Consider the following 23,962-nt stretch of genomic DNA (forward strand, 5'->3'; position numbering starts at 1 on the left):
CTGGGGTTGCAAAATATTATATCTAGTTTGACTAAACCGGGCTTTAGTTAAATATGATGCAAAACTGTGGGATGCAGATTAACCAGCACTGCCAGCCTTTTAGTTTTACCAATCAGTTCATTTTCAATATGAACAAATCATCTCAAATTCATTATTTTGAGATCATGGTAATATGGTAATATTAAAAGCAAATTGCGAATGGAACACCTATAAAACCTGCATCACGAGGAATATCTAATGTCAGATTATTCCATATATTAGACATATAGTTTCGAGGAGATAACCAGGGTTCTGACCTATCTCGGTTTGGGGAATACTGTACTGAATAGGGTAGGTCTTCCGCATATCCTGTAGGCCAGGTGTGACACATTTTAAGGGTCCCAAAATCGGTTTGACACTGATGCAGCTTCGTGACACCAACATGCCTCCCGGTGCATTAAACGGCGCTGTGATTTGACTGTGACACAGCGTCGCGTTGCACGTGTAGTGCAGGACCAGAACACCATGCTGCCACACCACAGCAAGATGAAGAAATTGTTCTGCTGCAGGACGGAGCTCGGCGACAGCCCCTACATGTAGCATATATCTTGTAAGTAGTAAGTCCCTCTCGGAGCGCTTTTGGTTTAGTGACTGTACTGCCTGAAATCTGGAGTCTCATACAACAGGTTTAAACGTGTGTGGGAAGAAATGCCTTCACCCCGGGACGCCGCCAGAAACGGAAGACTTCACAGATCAAGGGGGAAGGACACAGGGTGGAAGCCCGCGAGGAGACCCAGGCCAGGCGCCCCGCGAGACAGGCTGAGCTAGACACACATGAGCAGCTGCCAGACAAGCGCCCCGGAGTCTTAGCTCCGCGCGATCGCCTCCTCCAGAGGCGCGTGGTTGATGCCGACCCCACCCCCTTGCGCTTGATTTTAATGCCATAACGAGCAACCAATGAGAGCTCGGGAGCGGGGCGGACCACGGGCCCAGCAGCCGATAAGCGCGAAGTGTGGCGGAAGGTGACTGATGATTGGACGGCGGAGGTGCGCAGGGTGGGTCTGTAGGTGCTAACCAATGAGGGTGGCCGCTCGCGGGTGTTGTTAGCGGAAGCAGTCTGGCGGGGTCCCCGGGTGTTGCTGGCGGAAGGATGGCTGCCAGAGCTGCCGTGGTGGGTGCGCGGTCCCTGGAGCCCCTTGGTGAGAGGGAGGGGCTGGTGGGGCACGTGGATGGGTGGAGGTGGTATTGGGGGCTGGGAAGAGATTGATGGGATGCGTGTCGGGAGGGAGGAGTTGGTGGGGCAAAAGGGAAGGGGAGCAGAGGGCTGTGGGATTCTATATGGGGCAACGGGGAGGGAGTTAGGGTGGTATATGGAGAGGGAGTTGGGTGGGGCACAAGGTGGAGATGGGGCTGGAGTTTTGTGTGTACACACACACACACACACACACGACTATCCCCGAGCTTTACATTATGTGGCTATCACTTATTTGAAGAAACCGAATAATTTTGGATTCCGATTTTTAACAGTGAGTGTAATTAATCATTCGAGCAACTTATCTAGTGAGGTGGTAGATTCTCAATCTTTCAATCAGGACTGTCCTTTTTTTAAAAAAAGGTACTGTAGCTCAAATACAAGGTATGATAATGTTCTGAGAGTTTATAGAATAGAATCATAGAATATCAGAGTTGGAAGGGAACTCAAGAGGTCATCTAGTCCAACCCCCTGCTCAAAGCAGGATCAATTCCCAGCTAAATCATCCCAGCCAGGGCTTTGTCAAGCCGGGCCTTGAAAACCTCCAAGGAAGGAGACTCCACCACCTCCCTAGGTAACGCATTATGCAGGAGGTCAGTCTAGAGAGCATAATGGTTCTTTCTGACCTTAAAATCTCTGTTTCTATGGATTCACTTATTAGTAAATTTTGCCTTTAATGCTGTCAGTAGGTATTTTTGATTAGGGTTAGTTTTTGTTCCTGAAGCAGAAATCTGGTGATAAACTCCTGTATCTTGACCGGTTTCAGAGTAGCAGCCGTGTTAGTCTGTATACGCAAAAAGAACAGGAGTACTTGTGGTACCTTAGAAACTAACAAATTTATTTGAGCATAAGCTTTCGTGGGCTACAGCCCACTTCATCGGATGCATGTAGTGGAAAATACAATATATAAATACACAGAGAACATGAAACAATGGGTGTTACCATACACGCTATAAGGAGAGTGATCAGTTAAGGTGAGCTATTATCAGCAAGAGAGAAAAAGAACTGTTTGTAGTGGTAATGAAAATGGCCCATTTCCAGCGATTGACAAGGAGATGTGAGGAACTGGGGGGGGGGGAATAAGCATGGGGAAATAGTTTTACTTTGTGTAATGGCCCATCCACGCCCAGTCTTTATTCAAGCCTAATTTAATGGTGTCCAATTTGCAAATTAATTCCAATTCAGCAGTCTCTCATTGGAGTCTGTTTTTGATGTTTTTTTGTTGTAATAGTGCGACTTTTAGGTCTGTAATCGAGTGGCCAGGGAGATTGAAGTGTTCTCCAACTGGTTTTTGAATGTTATAATTCTTGACGTCTGATTTGTGTCCATGTATTCTTTTCCGTAGAGACTGTCCAGTTTGGCCAATGTACATGGCAGAGGGGCATTGCTGACATATATCACATTGGTAGATGTGCAGGTGAACGAGCTTCTGATAGTGTGGCTGATGTGATTAGGTCCTATGATGGTATCTTGACCGAAGATCTTGTTTAAAATGCAAACACTGTCAATGCAGAGGGGCTGACCTGAGATTCTTCCCATGAACAGAGAGGATTTTTTTTTTATTTAAGGGCTTACAGCTAATTAATAATGTTTATATTTTTTAGATTTTGGCAGTACTGCTGATATTATTAAACTAATACCTAAGGATCTATTTGCTGAGCTAGTAAGTAATATTTCTATATTTAGTTCTTATGCTTTTGTGTAGTGTAAAATGTTTGAAGTGATGGTTATGTTACTCGCTGTTTGAGTGCAAATTTCCCTGATAGGATAATAGTAATGTCCCCCACCTTTACGTAAGTGGACCACATCCTCTAGTGATTAGTGAGACTGAGTCAATTTTGTATTTTTACAAAATACTGATTTTGCTTTTGAGGAACACAGGAACAGCTAGCCTGGCAAACAATCCCTTTCATGTTTTCTATTAAATCATGAAAAATGCACCCTTAGTGCTGGATTGTATCACTTAGTCGCAGCTCTGTGTTGTAAGCAGTGCAAAGCAGGTAGGTTAGTGGTTTAAAAATTTTGAACATGTATTTTCACTCTTGTGAGTTTGATGGTATGTAAATATAGTTTTAGCAGCCGCCACTGACTTAATACATCCTTTTCCTCTTCACTCAGTATATATGTAAAGTGGTGTAGCAGACTATTTGTATATTGCCACAATAGGCTTGTTCGCTTGGCCACGATGTATTGAAACCACATGACTCTACACCCTCTGTACAGATATTTTTAAAGCATGATATTTTAATACTTTACTAGTGATTGGCTGTTCAAGTAACTTTTTTTTTTTTTTTGTAGTGTGAGCGAATTATTCAGCATCTTCACTGTCAGATCCCAGGTGTAAATACAGTAGAACTATGCCAGGTAAGTCTTATGATTAGTGGTCATCCAAAAGCAAGTCACTTACATTCATCGTATATTACATGTGACCTGAATTATAGAATGTTTATAAGACTTACATTTGTTTGTGTTCAACCATTCTGTTTCCAGAGATTTCAAACAGCTGGAGTTGAAATGAAAGTTGCTGACCTGGCAAAGATAATTAATGTTGTTTCCTTCTTATTTGGGTAAGCAAGAACCCATCCTCCCTACATTTCTTTTAATTTTATTCTTTCTTTATACAATAAAAAAAAATAGGGGGGGGGGGTCATAAAAGGTGGAAGGGTATAAATTAAGGCTGAGGAGGAGCCAGAAAATTTTGACTTTGAGTAAGTCAGGGGATCTAAAGGAGCTTGAAAACTTGTATTAACTCGTTTTTTTTAATTAATTCATAAATCAGAAACAAAAAATCTTTTTTTCCACTTAGAATATTTATGCATATTAAAAATATATGGGGTATACATAAATGAGAGGAAATTGCTCCTTTGTGGGGACCTTGCATGCAAATTCTTAGAACAGTTTACTTGGGGGAGATGAAGTAAAATCCTTTGCAAAAAGAGTGTGTAGGTTGCATTACATGGTTACTACAATGTAAAATATTATTCATGAACCGAGAAAACTAATGGAAATGTTTGCCTTATTTAAAAACAAACAACCCTGGATTTCTTGAACATCATTCTTACAAAAACCTACAATTTTGGTGTGGTGTTTTTTTTTTTTTTTTTTTTTTTTTTTTTAAATCTATCTACAGCACAGCAGCCAAAAACAACCTGTCTGCAGAAGAACTCTCCACTGGTCTGGGTAATGCAATCAGTATGCTGCCAAAACATGCCGTTCAGGTTATTCGCCATATATGGAATGAACAGGGTAAATCTATCATTATGTCAGAAGATGCTAGAAATATGGCAACAGTGGGACAGGTAACTAGCTCAGATTTCTGATTCAATAGCATTAACTTTCCAAAAATGTCTACTTCATGGTGGATGCTGCTGCAAAAGCGGCAAATAATATATTTAATGGACTGTTGGATGCCTGCACATTGTGATATTAGACCTGGCTAATATTAGTTTCCCCATAATACTTATAAATAGTTACAAATGCTTAAGAAACATATAGAGCTAGGTGGTTTAAATATTTTTCCAACAAGTTTAGAAGACTTCTGTTAATACTGCATTTTCATTCTGACAACATAAATAGATTTCTACTTGAAGTTGTATATAGGTTTTAATTAAAATATATATGTTATACCTTGAAAGAAGTGACTGGCTTTAAACACACTTGGCACTTTTAATTACAAAAAAGTGGTGTTTGGATATTCATACAATTAAAAGTGACAAAGTCTGTTCAAACTACGCTTCTCATAGTTGTTGGTGAGTTAAAACAGAGCTCTAATAGTTTAACTTCTGTGAGTTTTAATAACATTTGTTATTACTTAGTGTATAGCACAATAAGAGTCTGACATTCATGTACTTATGCAAAACATTCTGATATGAATTCTTACGTTAATACTTATGCAGGATCTTTATATAAACTGCTAAGGTCATGTTATGGACTTGCATGCACAAAAATCGGAAAACAGTAATTCTGACTCCTCAATGCAGATTTTCTGCTGCCAGTGCAATTTTTCATGGCAGGAGGATTTTACCCACCCATCTTTAATTGATAAAGAAAATCAAGGTAATATCATGCCTAAGTCCCTGATGAGAGACACAAGACCCTGTACTAATGCCTATATGAAACCTTTTTGCTATGGCTGCATTCTTTGTAATCTTCATGGCTTCATCAAGAATTTAGGAGGTAGTCTAGAGTTAGCTAAGAATACTTCTTTCAGAAACATACTCTGTGCGTGATGGGGGAGCCGTTGTGCACCAACAGCCACACAGATCTTGGCAGAAGAGGCATCTGTGTCTGGTGGCAAAGAAGTCCAAGACAACTGGGGGTTTCTCCTTTATTGCAGCCATTGAGGAGTGATCTTGCTTCATCTGCCTGCTCTGCCATTGAGGTCTTATACTGGGTTGTGTTGAGTTGGGCTGCACTTTGTCTGGTACCTTGCCTTCGACCTTACTGCAATGAATGACCCTATCAGGAGTACAGGACTCCCAACACCATCACTCTTAGGGTCTTAAGTATATGCAAGCTTCTCCACCAAGTCAAGGTGGCAGCCCAAGGAGAAGATTTATTTACAAAAACATTGTACTTGTATTTTGGTGTATAGTATATAGAGCAGTATAATCAAGTCATTGTCTGTATGAAATTTTAGTTTATACTGTCTTGCTAGTGCTTTTTATATAGTCTGTTGTAAAACTAGGTAAATGTTTAAATGAGTTGATGTACCCCCTGGAAGACCTCTGTGTACCCTGAGTATAGTATAGTGACAGCAGGATTGATTGGAAGTGTTTAAAAACAGTTTGATTGCTCTTTCTTTTCTGCAGATTATAGATATTCAATGGAAACTGGGAATGGCAGTGAGCTCTGACAGCTGTAGGTCTCTTAAGTACCCTTACGTTACAATGACACTAAAAGTGGCAGAGCCTTCGGGCCAGATAATGAGCAAGTCTTTTGAAATGACAATCCCACAGTTCCAGGTTTGTAATCCAGTTTCATACTTCTCAAAAAGAGTTGCATACAACTCTGCTTTCTTAATAGAAATGCAAATGTTTACATGTAGGACAGCACATTTCTGTGACATTTAATTACGTATGTACTGATGGAAAGATGAGATGTCTACATATGTTTCAGATTAAAAATCTGTTTGCTTAAGCAACTGAACCCAAACATTGTTAATTTAATAAGAACTCTCACTTAAGAATTCCAAGTTTAAAATTGCTTTGCCCTTATCAGAACCATCCCGTTTCAATGAGTAAAATTGTAACCAAAGACTACTAGATCTCTTAGTATGTTAACTCGATGTTCTGTCTGGTTTTCTACCCAGCTGCCTCTCCTGCAGTCACTGAGTGTGTTTGAAGCCCAAGAGGTCTGTGGGACTGCTCCAGCCTTAAAAACTGAAATTTGAATTAAAGCCTAAAACAAAATGTTCAGGGGAAAAAAAATCCTTAATGCTTAGAGCAATAGTCCATGCCAGCAACCAGGTTGCTGGGAGTTTGGAGGGTTCTATGAGATCATCTAAAGTGGCCAGGGTCAAATGGGTAAGGACCTAGTGTATGATAAATCCTTAACCTTAAAAATTGTTTTGCATTTCTTTAGTCTTGGGCCTAATAAGAGTTTTCTGGGTTCTTTTATGGTACTTAAAGAGGCAGAGGATTAGCTGCTCTTTAAGAGAGTTTAATCTGGAGAGATGGTCCCAAATTTAAACATAACTGACTTGTACATATTCCTCAAGAAGTGGAATTATCATTTAATTATAAAAAAATAAAATTAAATTGTGCAACTCTTCTAGCTTTTTCAAAATAAACATGGATCTCCAAATCACTTGAATCATCATAGCTGAACGTACACTAACTTTTGGAACCATTTTTGACAGCAGCCGCTAATTAAGTCTCTTCTCCTGCTGCTCTCCCTTGCCCATGCAATAAACACTGAGAGGTGAAAGTAGACTTCCACTTGTTGAGCTTGCTGCAAGGGACTTCCTAATGCTGAACAGAGCAACCTCTCAGTGTGAATATATAGCTTACATTTTACAAGCTTACATTCATAAAAGTAAAAAAGTAGCACAAATCACTAGGAACAATGCCATTTAAAAAATAGCACTTCACTCTGAGGTAGGGGGATGTGTTGGTTTTTGTTACTAATGCTATAAATGGAAAAAAAACAAGGACGGGGGGGGGCGAGGGGTAAGGTGTCTGCTTGGTTTGTTTACTTTGTGTATTTGGCAACAGCATATGTGTAGTTGGTTTCACTGTGGTCTCCCATATAATCAGGTAGTCAGTCATATTCTCTTGCTTTATTGTGAGAGTCTTTCACACAACAACCAAATAACATAGTAGTAAAAAAATGTGGCTGTAAAGCCACAAAAATTGGCAGGTGTAATACTTGAAACATTGTTCTTAAATGACTAGTCAAGTTGATTTTGTTCCTCTAAAGTGCAAAAAATCTTGGCTCTTCCCATGAAATATTGTACACTCCTTTTGCTGGCATTTGTGGACCTACTGTAACAGCCATTAAAGGATGGTTTTATTTTGGTTTAATAGCAGTAATGATACTGGTGGTCCCGTCCCCCCCCCAAATGTTCCAGCTCTGGTGCCCCACTGTTCTACTAGTGCTATATCTTCTGTTCAGTCACAGCATACCTGCACACTAGTCCAATTATACTATTTCCCCCCCCACACACACACACACAGCAATCATACTGTGGCTGGTCCTTAATTCCTTTGCTTACAGTTGCAAACTTGGGGGTGGTGGTGAGAGCTTTTGTTTAGCTATCAGAGTTCAATTATGTTAAAGGGTCATTGCATCCCCCTTTGTTTTGAAAGTAAACTTCTACAAGCCTAATGATAAATAAACCCATTAGTGAAAAATGTATTAAAAAGGCAAGGGATGACTGGTGATTTTTCTGAATATAGATCTGCTAGTCTCTCAGTTCTGTAGATTGGAAACTATTTAATATCTTGCTGTTCAATTGCTATGTGAAAGGGACACTGCAAACTGAATATCTAGGTTATTTCAAACTTGGGAATAAAAGTACTTTCAGGTACTACTCCTGCCAATTTCTGTGGTCTTACAACCACATTTTTCTACTTTTAAAACATATTTTTTCTCTCCTGTTCCCAAAGACATCAGACAAAACCACACAAATATGGCATTAGACTATAGTGAAAGTGACTTTACACAAAGTGCTGACTAATGCATAAAGCAAAGTGGAATAAAGTTCTCATATTACAGATACTATAATCTTGGGTGCTACTTGTAACATAGGGACAAAATTCCAACAAGAAGTTGGTGGCTTTAACTACAATGCAAATTGTTAAAGTGCAGTTTAATATTGCCTCTTCTTTTTCAGGACTTCTTCAGACATTTCAAGGAAATAGCAGCTGTTCTTGAAACAGTTTAAATACTTCAAAGACACACTTTACTTGATCCACATAAGCCTTCCCATCTTGCACAAGTAATTGTGTCAATGTTTAAGGAAGGTATGTATTCTCATGGTCTTATCAGAATATTTTCCAATAGCTTCCTTTTTTTTGGATCACACTGAAAGCTTTTTTTATGTAACTTTTCTTCTAAATATATGAAAGAACAAACTCTTGCAAGGTGGCAATCTGAGTAAAAGTGTATTTAGCTCTATTCAGCCAGAAGATTGTGCTACGTAGCTAAGGACATGTCACAACCTCAGACTTTTCCTACTGTTCAACAGCGGAAGCTACGTACTGTATATAAACTCTGCAATGTGGAAACACCCATGAAAATGCTAACTGAGCAAACTACTGGAAGAAGTGTAAACCCCATGTTTACACTTTTCTCTATAAAATCATGCCATTGATGTGCACATGGAATCAATTATATCATTAGCTATGTAGAGTACATAAAATTACAGTCAGCAAGCATATTGTTAGCCATGAAGAATAGTGTCATCACCGAACTGATAAATTCCAGTTATATCAAGTAGGTTGGAAGCCTAATATTTACTCCCTTTTGTTAATTATTGGAGAACATCTTCCATCATTCTATTAATAAATGATTGTTACTTGAGTGTAAGATTAGTATCACTGAAATATTTCCATAAAACTGGATTTACCATCTCCTATTGCAGTAAATATCTCTAGTAACACAGACCTAAAAACTTCCCTGCACAGAACTAATAACATTGACTAAGCAGAATTTGTAGGGAAGTTTACATTTTAAAAAAGTGAACGTGTGTTCAAAAAATACTTTTGAAGCAAATAGATACAGTTGATAGCACATTATTTTGTTGCTTATGTATGTTCTATAGTAAATCCAACTTTAAACTTGTGGCATTTACTTATTATTCTGATCAGCAGATTTTGTTTCCTAATTAAACTGGAAGCTTGATGCAGTTGCATCACTTGGTCTTTTGAACTGGAAATTTGAAGTCAAGAAATGGAAACTTAAGGTCAGCCTGAGCTAAACACATCATTTACGACAATATTAAGAGTCTGACAGTCTCTTAGCTGCAGTACTTTCTCTGGTAGGAGTGCACAGGACTGCATTGCTGTCTGTCCAGAGACCAGTTGTCCTTGTCAGTCAGCAGTAAGATTCTGACTTAGTGGCCATCTGTGATCAAGAATAAGGGTAACTTCAAATACGGAATAATCCAGGTTTCCATTTTTGAGTGTCTTCATATAAACTGAATAATTTAAAATGGAAGATTACAACTAAATAGAATTAGACATACTGAAAACAAAATATTCTGACATAATAAGTATGCTGCTGGTGTTCAGATCAGATCATGGTTTGCTTGTGCAGTGGAGCAAATAAGTCCTGTATCAAAACAGAATGGATGAGGGCTACCTGACTCAGGCTTTGTCTTGATGATGATACTAGATGAAAATAGGCTGAGGCAAGCAATGGGGAAAAAATTGGCAACAGTCATCTATGTGCTACTGACAGAGGGGCTGCATCCACCATTTGACCTAGTTTCACAATATTGAAGGTGGTTGTAACAAGAGCTGCTTTTAGAAGATCAAGTAGCAGTGCCATATATATATATATATATATATATATATATATAATATAAAAGCTGCATCAGAAAGAAGAGGTGTGTGTGTGTATATTATATATAGAAAGAAGATGTAGCTATATATATAGCTAGAAGAGTTCACGCTCTTCTTTCTGATGCAGCTTTTGCTATCGTGATCCCTGCCTTTTGTCACCTCAAGACAATATGATTGAAATGCACTCTGTGTTGTGGGTGCACTCTGGAACCATTCAAACTCAAGGCTGTGCAGAGTGTGTCTGCCCCTTTGAGCATAATGTGGGGAGCACAGCACCAATACTCAGAGTTGCACCGGATTCCAGATGAACTGGAAGATGATGGGTTTAACCTTTAAAACTAAATAGTTTAGGACCTGGAACCTTACTAGAGGGACTGTCTGTGCAGTTCAGATCAGTAGGCGTGCACAAGTGGCACTTGATTGATCTGAAAATGAGAGGAGGCTGCTTGCAGAACATTCTCTAGGAGAGGGCATGGCCTCTAGAATGTACTTCCTTCCTCATTCTGCCAGAGCCTGGGTGTCTCAGCCTGGGCATACTACAAAGTCCACTTTTTATGAGCCTTCAGGGAGATGGTACAGAGAGTCTCATCACATGGTCAATCAAAGGATTTCTAGAAGAGCCTACATTGGTGTTTGTAATTAGAACCTATTTTGTTTTTTTAGGTGACTGCATTTAAGAGTTTTGGGGACTGTTCTTAGACATGTGCATAGGTGACAGAAAAGTAAAATAAAAAACAAATAACAAGTTGAACCCAAAATTTGTGGTTCGACACTTGATACTTAAATTGCTGTTACAAACTCTAGTCAGACTTTGTATAGCTGATAATGTTTGTGCTGACATTGGAACATGTGTGGAGAAAAGACACTTTGGTTATTGATACCTTTTTGTCCAGAAACGTTAAACTAGCATTAATAGCAGCTTCTTCAAGTGAAGATTGAGAGTTTTGGTTACCAGTTCTGTTTACCTCTCTTCACAATATGGCAGTTGGAGCAATTTGCAGTAACCCTATTTCCAGTAGAGACAGGGAAGTGTTAGTACCATTATACAAGGCACTGGTGAGACATCATTGGGAATACCATGTGCAATTCTGGTCTCCCATGTTTAAGAAAGAGATGAGTTCAAACTGGAACAGATGCAGAGAAGGGCTACTAGGATGATCAGAGGAATGGAAAACCTGCCTTGAGAGGAGACTCAGAGATTGGCTTGTTTAGCTTAACCAAAAGAAGGCTGAGGGGAGATATGATTGCTTTCTATAAGTACATTGCAGGGATAAATACCAGGGAGAGAGAAGAGTTATTTAGCCAATGTTGACACAAGAACAAATGGATATAAACCGGCCAACAACTTTAGGCTCAAAATTAGGCGAAGGTTTCTAACCATCAGTGGAGTAGCCTCTGGAATAACCTTCCAAGAGGAGTAGTGGGAGCAAAAAACCTAACAGGCTTCAAAGCTGAGCTTGATAAGTTTATGGAGGGGATGGGATGATGAAATTGCCCACAATGGCATGTGGCCATCGGCAACTGCCAGTAGCAAAAATCCCCAACAGCTGAATTTGGGACACTAGATAGGGAGGGCTCTGAGTTATTACAGAGAATTCCTTCCCAGGTATCTGACTGGTGGGTCTTGCCTACAAATGCAGGGTCAACTGATCGCCATATTTGGGGTTGGAAAGGAATTTTTCCCCTGGGTCAAATTGACACAGACCCTGGGGTTTTTTCACTCTCTGCAGCATGGGCCATGGGTGACTTGCAGGTTTAAACTAGTGTAAATAAGGAATTCTCTATAACTTGAAGTCTTTAAACCATGATTTAAGGACTTCAGTAACTCAGCCAGAGTTTAGAGGTTATATTTCAGGAGTGGGTGGATGAAGTTCTATCTCCTGCAATGTGCAGGTCAGATTAGATGGTCATGATTGTTCCTTCTGACCTTAAAGTCTGAGTCTAAAACTGTCACGTTATGGCAACCTGAGACCATAATGCCAGAAACATTAACGAATACTTTGTGAAATGTCCCTGCATGCCAGGGTATTGAAACTTGCTGGAAGAACCCCAGAAGCCTGAGTTTGGTATGACTGTTCTGATAAATCTCAATGAACACCTTTTTGATTTATCTTGTTTTAAATAGATGGTGACTGAAAGTTGGCTATTGAGGCAAATCCCAGATGTTTTATTCAGTCATCTGTAAAAATTACAGCATTAAACAATGGAGCAATTAAATACTCAACTAAAATTTTTTAGAAATTGAATTATGTGGAATAGTGATACTGGCAAGTTAGACAAAAACAACTTTTTACTATTGTGTCTGTGGAACTAGATTTGTACCAGAATAAGTAATCCCATCTTGTCTTTAATATTGCTTTCCATTTTAATACAGATTTCTATACCATGCATATTTTTGTATGTTTACAAACTAAGTTATTAAATATTTGGATAACAAATTTAAAAGTGGTCTATATTTGTTCATGACACTGGTTATTTAAATTTGTTGCATGAAAGTCTATCTTGATTCCCTTCACACAAACACTGAATTTTTTTAATAGAACAAAAGACAGGTAGTCTTCTAACTAAACTTCTTTCCATACTGAATTAGGTAAAACTTGCCAAATTCTTCCATCTGTTTATCTTGCTGATCTCACACTGAAATGATTAGGGGAATGGAGGAATTCAAAGCTGAATTACAAAGACTACAGGGATTATTTACACCATTGAGAAATAAATATGTTGGAAATGCACTATATGAGCTTGGAAAATGATATAGGCACAGACACTGTGGGTGCTTCAGGACTGGAGCACCCATGGGGAAAAAAAATAGTGGGTGCGCTGCACCTACCAGCAGCACCCCCAATAAGCTTCTCTTCTCCCCCCCACCATCCCTGTGCTTCCCACCTGCCGGCAGGCTCCAACAACCAGTGACTCTCCCTCCCTCTAGGCGCCTCCTGCCCACCATGAGCAGCTGTTCAGGGGTGTGCAGGAGGTGCTTGAAGGGAGGAGTAGGAGTGGGGGACAAAAAGGTGGGTGCTTGGGGGAAGCATGGGGTGGGACCTGAGGCAGAGCAGGGTCGAGCACATTCTCTCTTCTCCCCCCCCCCCCCCCCACACGGCAACTAAGACAGCACCGCTGGAAAAGGGAGAGGCATAGGAGACCTAAATTAACAGGGTCTGCATTTAAAGATTTATTATCTTTTAATTGGACTTGAATAAAAGACCACATTATCATTGCTCAACTCTTGTCTGACTTTAATGTTTTGTATGGGAGGGCAGGGAATATCAGTCTTAGGCCTGGTCTACACTACGGGTTTAGGTCGACTTTAGCAGCGTTAAACCGAATTAAGCCTGGACACGTCCACACAACGAGGCCCTTTCTTTCGACTTAAAGGGCCCTTTAAACCGGTTTCTTTACACCACCTCCGACGAGGGGATTAGCGATAAAACCGGCCTTTGCGGGTCGGAATTGGGGTAGTGTGGACGGAATTCGATGTTATTGGCCTCCGGGAGCTATCCCACAGTGCTTCATTGTGACCGCTCTGGACAGCGCTCTCAACTCAGATGCACTGACCAGGTAGACAGGAAAAGACCCGCGAAGGTTTGAATTTCATTTCCTGTTTGCCCAGCGTGGAGAGCACAGGTGACCACGCAGATCTCATCAGCACAGGTAACCGTCATGGAGTCCTCCCAGGATCGCAAAAGAGCTCCAGCATGGACCGAACGAGAGGTACGAGATCTGCTCGCCATATGGGGAGATGAAGCAGTGATAGCTGAACTCCGTAGCAGTAAAAGAAATGGAAAAGTATTAGAAAAGATCTCCAAGGCCATGAAGGACCGAGGCCATAACAGGGACACACAGCAGTGCCGCGTGAAAATTAAGGAGCTACGGCAAGCTTACCACAAAGCCAGAGAAGCAAACGGAAGGTCCGGGGCAGAGCCGCAAACTTGCCGCTACTACGCGGAGCTGCATGCGATCCTAGGGGGTGCAGCCACCACTACCCCAACCGTGTGCTATGACTCTCTCACTGGAGAAACACACAGGGAAGACGGTTCGGGGAACGAGGAAGATGACGATGGAGGTACTGTAGGTAGCTCACAGCAGCAAGGAAGCGGAGAAACCGGTTTCCCCAACAGCCAGGATATGTTTGTGACCCTGGACCTGGAACCAGTAACCCCCGAACTCACCCAAGACCCTCAGGGCACACAGGAGACCTCTGGTGAGTGTAACTTTGTAAATATTTGTAAACATTACAAAAAAAAAGCAAGCAAGTCTGTTAACGTGTATGGGGATGGAGCGGAAATCCTCCAGGGACATCTCCAGAAAGCTCTCCTGGTTGAAATGGGGTGATTATATTAAGGGGGACATTCAGAGGCACCCGTTCCTGCTATTCTGACCAGAAATGTTCCCCGCTGTTAACCACGCGGTGGGGGGGAGGGGTGAAGTGATCATCCCAGAGAATCGTGTATGTGTGTGTGGGGGGGGGGGGGAGGGGGGTGGTTTACTTGTGTTTGTGCCGCATGTTAACCGGGAAACCGCAGCCCCCTCCTTTTACATTGAAACCCCATTTTAAATGGACAACCCAATTCATCCTTGATATGGGAAATGCGCTGCTGTTTGCAACCTTTCCCGCATGTTAAGAAGGTTAAAAAAGCCAAAACACTGTGGCCTACGATGGCTGCCTGCAAGCCGAAATATGCGACCTTGTAATGAAAGAGTGTACCCATTGTTCCCTAAAATGTGTCTTTTTTAACCACCTCTCCCTTCTCCTCCACCAGCTGCAAATGTTTCTCCTTCGCAGAGGCTCGTGAACATTAGAAAGAGAAAACGTAAGACGAGGGACGAGATGTTCACGGAGCTGCAGATGTCCTCCCACGCTGATAGAGCACAGCAGAATGCGTGGAGGCAGTCAATGTCGGAGATGAGAAAAGCCCAACATGAACGAGAGGAGAGGTGGCGGGCTGAAGACGATAGGTGGCGTCAGCTTGCAGACAGACGGCAAGAGGCAATGCTCCGTCTGCTGGAGCATCAAAGTGATATGCTCGAGCGTATGGTTGAGTTGCAGGAAAGGCAGCAGGAGCAGAGACCGCCGCTACAGCCCCTGTGTAACCAACAGCCCTCCTCCCCAAGTTCCATAGCCTCCTCACCCAGACGCCCAAGAACACGGTGGGGGGGCCTCCGTCCACCCAGTCACTCCACCCCAGATGATCGCCCAAGCATCAGAAGGCTGGGCTTCAATAAGAGTTAAAGTTTTAAAATGCAGTATGTCCTTTTCCATCCCTCCTCCCCCACCCATCCCAGCTACCTTGGCAATTATCCCCCTACCTCTGTAAGGAACTAATAAAGAATGCATGAATGTGAAAAAACAATGACTTTATTGCCTCTGCAAGCAGGAGGGGAGGGGAGGGTGGGGTGGGGTGGTTGGTTTACAGGGAAGTAGAGTGAACCGGGTCGGGGGGGGGGGGGTTGGAGGGTTCATCAAGGAGAAACAAACAGAACTTTCACACAGTAGCCTGGCCAGTCACAAAACTCGTTTTCAAAGCTTCTCTGATGCGCACCGTGCCCTGCTGTGCTCCTCTAACCGCCCTGGTGTCTGGCTGCGCGTAATCAGCGGCCAGGCGAGTTGCCTCAACCTCCCACCCCGCCATAAAGGTCTCCCCCTTACTCTCACAGATATTGTGGAGCGCACAGCAAGCAGCAATAACAATGGGGATATTCTTTTCGCTGAGGTCTGAGCGAGTCAGTAAGCTGCGCCAGCGCGCTTTTAAACGTCCAAATGCACATTCCACCACCATTCGGCACTTGCTCAGCCTGTAGTTGAACAGGTCCTGACTCCTGTCCAGGCTGCCTGTGTACGGCTTCATGAGCCATGGCATTAAGGGGTAGGCTGGGTCCCCAAGGATCACGATAGGCATTTCAACATCCCCAATGGTCACTTTCTGGTCCGGGAAGAAAGTCCCTTCCTCCAGCTTTCGAAACAGAGCAGAGTTCCTGAAGACGCGAGCATCATGTACCTTTCCCGGCCATCCCACGTTGATGTTGGTGAAACGTCCCTTGTGATCCACCAGGGCTTGCAGCAGCATTGAAAAGTACCCCTTGCGGTTTACGTAGTCGGTGGCTTGGTGCTCCGGTGACAAGATAGGGAGATGGGTTCCGTCTATGGCCCCGCCACAGTTTGGGAATCCCATTTCAGCAAAACCATCCACTATTGACTGCACGTTGCCCAGAGTCACTACCCTTGCTATCACCAGGTCTTTCATTGCCCTGGCAAATTGGATCACAGCAGCCCCCACAGTAGATTTGCCCACTCCAAATTGATTCCCGACTGACCGGTAGCTGTCTGGCGTTGCAAGCTTCCACAGGGCTATCGCCACTCGCTTCTCAACTGTGAGGGCTGCTCTCATCTTGGTATCCTGGCGTTTCAGGGCAGGGGAAAGCAAGTCACAAAGTTCCATGAAAGTGCCCTTACGCATGCGAAAGTTTCGCAGCCACTGGGAATCGTCCCATACCTGCAGCACGATGCGGTCCCACCAGTCTGTGCTTGTTTCCCGGGCCCAGAATCGCCGTTCCACGGTATCAACCTGCCCCAGTAACACCATGATTTCCACATTGCTGGGGCCTGTGCCTTGTGAGAGGTCTATGGCCATGTCAATTTCCTCATCACTCTCGTCGCCGTGCTGCAATCGCCTCCTCGCCTGGTCCGGGTTTCGCCTTGGCATGTTCTGGCTCTGCATATACTCCAGGACAATGCGCGTGGTGTTCATAGTGCTCATAATTGCCGCGGTGATCTGAGCGGGCTCCATGATCCCAGTGCTAGCTATGGCGCCTGGTCAGAAAAAAGGCGCGAAAGTAGTATCTGATGGACCAGGAAACGGAGGGCGGGAGGGAAGGAGGGAGGGAGGGAGGGCCGAGTGACGACATGGCGTACAGGTACAGGAACAGGGAGAAACACAAACAACTGTCACACAGAATGGTGCCCCCAAAGATTAAACTGGAAACCCTGGGCTTAGCACGCCGTTGATTTCACGGAGGAAGGGGAAGCAAATGAACACAGAACAAATCTATTTTTTACATCTTAAGGTGGCAGCCGACGCTGCAGCATGAGTGACAGCCATACCAATACGACGACGATGGGTACCAATCATAAAATACCATCATCTGCCAAAAGGCAAGGGGCTGCTGCTGTGTAGCAATGCAGCCCCACGTCCGCCAGCCCCACGTCCGCCAGCACCCAGCATCGCCCTCGGCCTCTTCTGGGTGCTTAGCAGACAATACTGGGCAATTGGCAGAAAATAGTATATTATGACTGGTAACCGTCATCATCAAAACAGTAGCATGTCTGCCCAGGTGGCCATGATTGACAGCCACACCAGTACGACGATGATGGGTACCAGTCACAATATACCATCGCCTGGAAGGGGCTGGTGCAATGCAGCACTACGGCTGCCAGCCCCACGGCTATCACTCATGCTACACTGTCTACCGCCAAAAGGCAGTTAGCAGCTGTTGCTGTGTTGCAATGCAGTCCCACGTCTGCCGGCACCCAGAGGACATATGGTGACGGTGAGCTCAGCTGAGCTGAGCGGGCTCCATGCTTGCCGTGGTATGTTGTCTGCACAGGTAACCCAGGTAAAAAGGCGCGAATCTATTGTCTGCCGTTGCTGTGACGAGGGGGGAGGGGCCTGACGACATGTACCCAGAACCGCCCGCGACACTGTTTTGCATCATCCGGGCATTGGGATCTCAACCCAGAATTCAAAGAAAAGGCGCGAACCGCTTCTCGGCTCGAGCTGTGGCGCAAACGTAGTATCTGACGGCCTAGGGGAAGGAGGGAGGGGGGCCGAGTGACGACATGGCGTACAGGCACAGGGAATTAAAATAAAGAACGGTGGCTGTGCATCAGGGAGAGACACAAACAACTGTCACAGACTGGTCCCCCCCAAAGATTAAACTGAAAACCCTGGGTTTAGCAGGCCGTTGATTTGACGGAGGGAGGGGGAAGCAAATGAATACAGAGAAAATCTATTTTTTTACATCTTAAGACGACGGTGCAGCGTGACTGATAGCCCTCGGCATCTTTCTGGGTGCTTGGCAGCAAATACGGGGCGGTGTATGACGATGGTCTTCAGGCCTATTGCACAAGCTGCTGCTCAGGGAAGACTCTGCTAACGTGCGATGACCCGACTTGTAATAGGCCGGCTAACAGTCATAATACACCATTTACTGCCAAAAGGCAAGCCCCACGGCTGCCAGCACCCAGATCGCCGATGAAGGCTACCAGTCTACTGCACCGTCTACCGCCAAAAGGCAGTTAGCAGCTGCTGCTGTGTAGCAATGCAGTCCCACGTCTGCCGGCACCAAGAGGACATATGGTGACGGTGAGCTCAGCTGTGCTGAGCGGGCTCCATGTTGTCTGCACAGGTAACCCAGGTAACCCAGATAAAAAGGCGCGAATCTATTGTCTGCCGTTGCTGTGACGGGGGAGGGAGGGGCCTGACGACATGTACCCAGAACCGCCCGCGACACTGTTTTGCATCATCCGGGCATTGGGATCTCAACCCAGAATTCCAAGGGGCGGCGGAGACTGCGGGAACTGTGGGATAGCTGTGGGATAGCTACCCATAGTGCAATGCTCCGGAAGTCGACGCTAGCCTCGTACTGTGGACACGGTCTGCCAACTAGAGCACCTAGAGCATTTTATTGTGTGGACATACACAATCGGCTGTATACAACCGATTTCAATAAAACCGGCTTCTATAAATTCGAACTAATTTCGTAGTGTAGACATACCCTTATGCAAGAAACAGGAAGTCAAAGAGTATTGAAAGAAATGTGGTTGGGTGGAGGAAGAGAAACATTGCTGTTGTAAAGAAAGTAAACAATGTTCCGTCTTCACAGCACTACCACACTTGGAAACTTTTATTGGACAGTGAGGATATTTTTCCAAATAACATCTGCATTAAGGCCTAGATTACCCTTCTGCCCACTTGCTCCTGTGCATGTCCCAGTTTCATCCAGTCCTGGCCAAAGCAAAAATATGGCTCCATTTGGTCTTAGTTAAGGTTCCCAAAATTGCATTGCCTTTCTTTCTAAATTGCATTGTGAACAGATAGTTATGTTTGAAATCGCTCCTGGCTTTTTTTTAGCTTTCCTCTTTCCGGGTTTCTCCTGCTGCTTGAATGACTTCTGGATTATTTTTCTTCAGAAATACTAGCTTGTATTTTATCCTCCAAGTTTGATAAACTTTTCTGCTCATATTTTCTAACCATTCTAGTTCTCTTTAATTTCTCCTTCCTGATACTAATATGAAGGACAGTTTTTAATCTTTTGCATAGGAGTGCAGAGTTCTTCTGGTTAGCCACTGTAACTTCAGCTAGTAGGGCCCGGATCCATAAAGGTACTTTGTTGATGAAGAGAAGGAATTTAAACTGGGATCTGTGGTGCTTTAATTACTGGATTGTGGGATATTCTGATGTGGGTCCCTCTCAGTCTTTCCTATTGAAATTGTTCTATTTCAATTAAATCATTTAATAATTAAATAGTCATTAGGCTACAGAGAGTGAGAATAACTCTACAGTCCAGTAGTTAAAGCACTCACCTGAGCGGTGGCAATTCCTGTTCAAATCCCTTCTCCTCAGGCAGAGGGGGGGACTTGAACTGCCTGTTATTACCTTTTATTTACAGTCCTTCAGCCGTTTTCAATCCATGTGGTAATTGTATCCTAATCAATTTGATTTAATTTTGAGTCAAATGTCATGAGATCTACCACATACTTTACTAAAAGCAAAATAAGTGAATTCTGTGTTGCTACCACACATTCTCTTAAATAAAAAAGCAATCATGTCTGGGAAGACTTGTTCTTAAGGAAGTTAATCTACTTAGTATTTTTGACTCTAAGCGACTAGAAATTCAGATTTTTATCATGTTTTAAGTATGTTTCAGGTTACTTTGAGGGACTGAGGTAAAACTTTGTGGAGGGTAACTTCTAGGATCACTTTCTCTCCTTAGCAGATTGACACCACTTCCTCTTCAGTCTTTTGAAAAATCCTTTGTTCTCCAGGACTTTTTTAAAAATAGTCTATGGTTCAATTAGGCTATTGGCTAATGAGCATAATCCTGGATGTGTGTTCTCTGGACACACTGGTTTATATTCCCTTACCTGTTCCTTATAAAAAGTTTACGTTTTGGAAGTTCTTACTTCCTAACTGTCAATCTTCCCTTATTTTTCTTATTAAAGACACTTTAAAAGAAACTACCTCTGAATTTCAAAATAACTAGTTCCATTTCCCCCCTTTTTTTTGAGTCTTCTTACTGTCCAATTCTACATTCCCTTCTTAAATTACAGTAGGTAAGATTTTCAAAAATGGGTGTCTAAAGTCTAAATCTTTATTTAGGCATCTAAGCGAGAGGCCTGATCTCAGAAAGCTTAAGCATCTAGAACGGGTCGGCATCGCGGCTCCCACTGGTTCGCTGCTCCAGGCCAATGAGAGTGGCGGAAAGCGGCGCAGGCCGAGGGATGTGCTGGCTGCCACTTCTCGCAGCCCCCATTGGCCTGGAGCGGCAAACTGCAGCCGGTGGGAGCCGCAATCGGCCGAACCTGCGGACGCGGCAGGTAAACAAACCAGCTCGGCTCGGCCCGCCAGGGTGTTACCCTGGCGAGCCACATGCCAAAGGTTGCCGATCCCTGATATACACAATAGCACGTTGTAATGTAAAATGGAAATATTTTATTAACTTCATACTGTATGTGCAAAGGTCCAGTTAAATAGCATACAATTCTGAAGCAATGAGTTTTTAATACTTTTTGATTTAAAAAAAAAATGGGGGGGGGGGGGGGAACCACTAGTTTTAGTCCACTTGCTGTGGTGCTACATCATAATGTTGCATATGCTTGCATCATGTTATGGTAGCAGTCACTAGGTGGTGCTGTTACACATAGTGTAAGAAATATTTCTTATGTAAACGGGCGAGTCTTTGAATAAGTACAGTGGTGCTGGTGTTGCAGTGCAGTAGTCCTTTGAGAGATGCTGTAGCAGACAATGGAGAGTTCACTCTGCTTTATTCTTTATAGGGTGGAGGCATTTCCTGAGATAGACTAGCTTCTTGGGAAGCTGAGTGGGGTTGGGCTGAGACTTCTGGAAGAAGGGATTGATTGCCTGCATGCTGTTCGTAATTACCTGTTACAAGACTAGTGTGCAGACGCAAATAAAGCAAGTTTTGGAATATACCCAGACTCCATGTCATTGATTTCTCCTCCACTGGGAAATTGTTCTGTAGGGGTCCACAATTTCTGCTACTATTTGGCAAAGTTGATGTTAACAGTGGGGACACTGGTGTTTGAAAGAAGGTATCACGCTATTTATAAATGTCTTACTTAGTGCTCCTTGTTTCTTCTGGGAGACTATTCCTCAGTCTAACAGGTTACTTTTTAGAATTTTTCCCAGTCAGTAAAAGCACTGCAGCCGGTGGCACTTTTTTTTTTTTTTTTTTTTTTGGAGGAAGGGACTGCAAAACAGCATTTCACCACATTCCCACTCCACAGACCTAGCAGATCCACCAGGATCACGGCTGCATGCACAAGGCCAGGCTAAACATTTTCGGGAGAGTTAGTGGGAAGACTCTCTGGAATCTACTCTAAACATAAATGACTCATATTATGTATGGTGGGTGTCTGTGGAGTGGGAGATGTTTTGGTCCTCCTCACCCTCCTACTGCAGAAATAGTCTAGCTACTTGTTCTTTTAAGCCCTTATAATTAACTTGCATTGGTTTACATTTTAAGGCTGTATTTACTAGAAACTTTCTTTTGTAAACAAAAGCTAATATTCATCTTTGGTGGCCTCAAAGTCTGCGCTGTTAATGTGGCTCATGGGGCCATCTTTGACTAAATAATGGCAGAAAACATTGTTGCTGCTTAAATCAAATGCCTCCTTGAAGCAAACATTTAATATTTGAATGTGATAACCATCTGTTTTCATTAGTGTTATTTTAAATTGATTGTGTATACACTGAACATAGAAATCCTAACTGGGATCCCTGGGGCTTTAGAGACTTGTAAAATCCTCAGCCAAAGATAATTACTTGTGGTTTATAACTTTTGGTCATTCCTGTTCCCCTAAATCTCCTTTGGAATGGTTCTTGTCGGCAGAACAAATCATAATGTTATCATGCAAGATTAGTGTCAGTTGTGCAATAAAAGTTCCATCAGGTTCATTTTTCATCATGTTTATTTTGAACAAATGTATGTTGAGTGGCTCAAATGATAAACTGAGTATACTGACTTGTGGAGTGCTGATATAAGTATAATTTCAACACTTGTACTCATTTCTTAAATCATAATAGTGATACCCATCTTCAACATGATTGATTTTATTTTGCTAGTAATGTTTCACATATTGATTAAAAATCTGCCTTGTCAGAACTGCAGAAAAGGCACTACAGTTTTCTTCAGCAACACGATTCATGTCTGATGCCCTGACTGGGAGCACAGGCTTACTCTATGATACTGGAATAATCATTGCCAAAGTTAGACAGCCTATCAGTCTCTTAGAACAAGATCAGATGATGAATTTAATAAAAAGTTCAATGAAAAAAATGTCCAGGATCTTAGCTGTTACTTGAAGGTAACCCGAGTCTAAAAATGAAATTGATGTAGTTCAAAATAATGCAAATAAATGATTGGACTCTGGAATACATGTAGGTTGAGGGATGATGCTATTTTCTAGATGGGTGATAAATAAGGAGATATCCCAATTATTATTAATGGACATATCACAGAATTAAGGTATTCTGGTCAGAGGTGTATTATGGTAATACATAAAATATAGGAGTATAAACAAACATCTTTGTCTAGTTGTTCTTACTTAATACTTTTTTCCACACTTAAAAATGCAGCTAAAAACATAACCATTGCTGGCTAAGGCTTGGTCCTATTTAAGTCAGTCTGAATGCAGTTTCTCAGCACCTTGCAAGATCAAGTTCTGTGAGAGTGGTTTTGAGGAAGTGGAAATCTAAGACTGATGCATGGAGATGGCTGATGTAGTGTCATGGGAAGATCTAGCATATTGAGTTAATGAGGGATTGGCTGACTCTTCTTATTTATCATCAGAACTTATTTGCTTCACTAAACAGAAAGAAGACAGACATCTTAATGGTGTCTAAATGAAGTTGCTCCAATAAAAGATATTACCTCACCTGCCTTGTATCTCACATCCTGGGATCAATATCACTACAAAGAATGGAAGATATTGAATTTTCCCATCTGAAATAGAAACTCCAGATGGGACAAGAGATCTGTCTTGTGACTCAAATTTCCCCCAAATAAAGCTTAAGTAGATCTGAAATGAAAGAATCAAGTCACATGAAGTTTTTATAGAGATGTTTGCAGCCTCTTGACAGCACCAGTCCTTGGGTGCACAGTAAGCTTTTGAAGTAACCTATTTCCTAAGCATCACTGGTAATTAGCTACATGGATTAACATAAGACAATCGCATATCTCCCACAATATGCAGGTGATTTTCTGTACACTTCAAAGAGAAATTAAGACAGTGATGTCAGTACATTTAAATGTTATCATCTGCTTTTTGTTAGATGAAATGTACTGTTTCACTTAGCTATTAATAAGATGTTTTTAAAATACTGAAGTGAATCACTGACTTTAAAACTGAAATTCAAAATGGAGTACATGAACTCTAACTTTGAACTCCATCTCTGAGAGGGGACTTATTTTGCTACACAGACTC

General features: G+C 42.6%; 2 protein-coding genes across 4 annotated transcripts; both read left to right on the top strand.

Moving 5' to 3' along the window:
• The first annotated feature begins 1,025 nt into the window (after nucleotides 1-1,025).
• COMMD6 (COMM domain containing 6) lies at nucleotides 1,026-9,517 on the top strand. 3 transcript variants are annotated; one of them, XM_065581112.1, is made up of 8 exons: nucleotides 1,094-1,150; nucleotides 2,577-2,648; nucleotides 2,836-2,894; nucleotides 3,530-3,595; nucleotides 3,722-3,798; nucleotides 4,362-4,530; nucleotides 6,043-6,195; nucleotides 8,568-9,262. In XM_065581112.1, the coding sequence occupies exons 5-8, from the start codon at nucleotides 3,746-3,748 to the stop codon at nucleotides 8,616-8,618; spliced, it is 426 nt and encodes a 141-aa protein (XP_065437184.1). In that variant the 5' UTR covers nucleotides 1,094-1,150; nucleotides 2,577-2,648; nucleotides 2,836-2,894; nucleotides 3,530-3,595; nucleotides 3,722-3,745; the 3' UTR covers nucleotides 8,619-9,262. The 3 variants fall into 3 exon arrangements, with proteins under 3 accessions (XP_065437182.1, XP_065437183.1, XP_065437184.1); XM_065581110.1 differs by lacking the exon at nucleotides 2,577-2,648 and having other exon boundaries at nucleotides 1,026-1,178; XM_065581111.1 differs by lacking the exon at nucleotides 2,577-2,648 and having other exon boundaries at nucleotides 1,051-1,150; nucleotides 8,568-9,517.
• A 4,247-nt stretch (nucleotides 9,518-13,764) lies between these two features.
• Nucleotides 13,765-15,587, top strand: LOC135980843 (myb/SANT-like DNA-binding domain-containing protein 2). The gene is made up of 2 exons (XM_065581109.1): nucleotides 13,765-14,440; nucleotides 15,000-15,587. Exons 1-2 carry the CDS (start codon nucleotides 13,900-13,902, stop codon nucleotides 15,467-15,469), a joined length of 1,011 nt encoding a protein of 336 aa, XP_065437181.1. The 5' UTR covers nucleotides 13,765-13,899; the 3' UTR covers nucleotides 15,470-15,587.
• The last annotated feature ends 8,375 nt before the right edge of the window (nucleotides 15,588-23,962 follow it).

Source organism: Chrysemys picta, chromosome 1 (assembly GCF_011386835.1).
Source record: "Chrysemys picta bellii isolate R12L10 chromosome 1, ASM1138683v2, whole genome shotgun sequence".
Taxonomy (NCBI): Eukaryota; Metazoa; Chordata; order Testudines; family Emydidae; genus Chrysemys; species Chrysemys picta.

Bases quoted from the DNA above. Each gene is read 5' to 3' on its own strand.
- COMMD6 (XM_065581110.1), top strand. From the start codon at position 1,130: ATGGCTGCCAGAGCTGCCGTGGTGGGTGCGCGGTCCCTGGAGCCCCTT. The intron at 1,179-2,835 runs GTGAGAGGGAGG...TATATTTTTTAG, and splicing joins GCGGTCCCTGGAGCCCCTTG to ATTTTGGCAGTACTGCTGAT. The intron at 3,799-4,361 runs GTAAGCAAGAAC...ATCTATCTACAG, and splicing joins GTTGTTTCCTTCTTATTTGG to CACAGCAGCCAAAAACAACC.
- LOC135980843 (XM_065581109.1), top strand. From the start codon at position 13,900: ATGGAGTCCTCCCAGGATCGCAAAAGAGCTCCAGCATGGACCGAACGA. The intron at 14,441-14,999 runs GTGAGTGTAACT...CTCCTCCACCAG, and splicing joins GGGCACACAGGAGACCTCTG to CTGCAAATGTTTCTCCTTCG.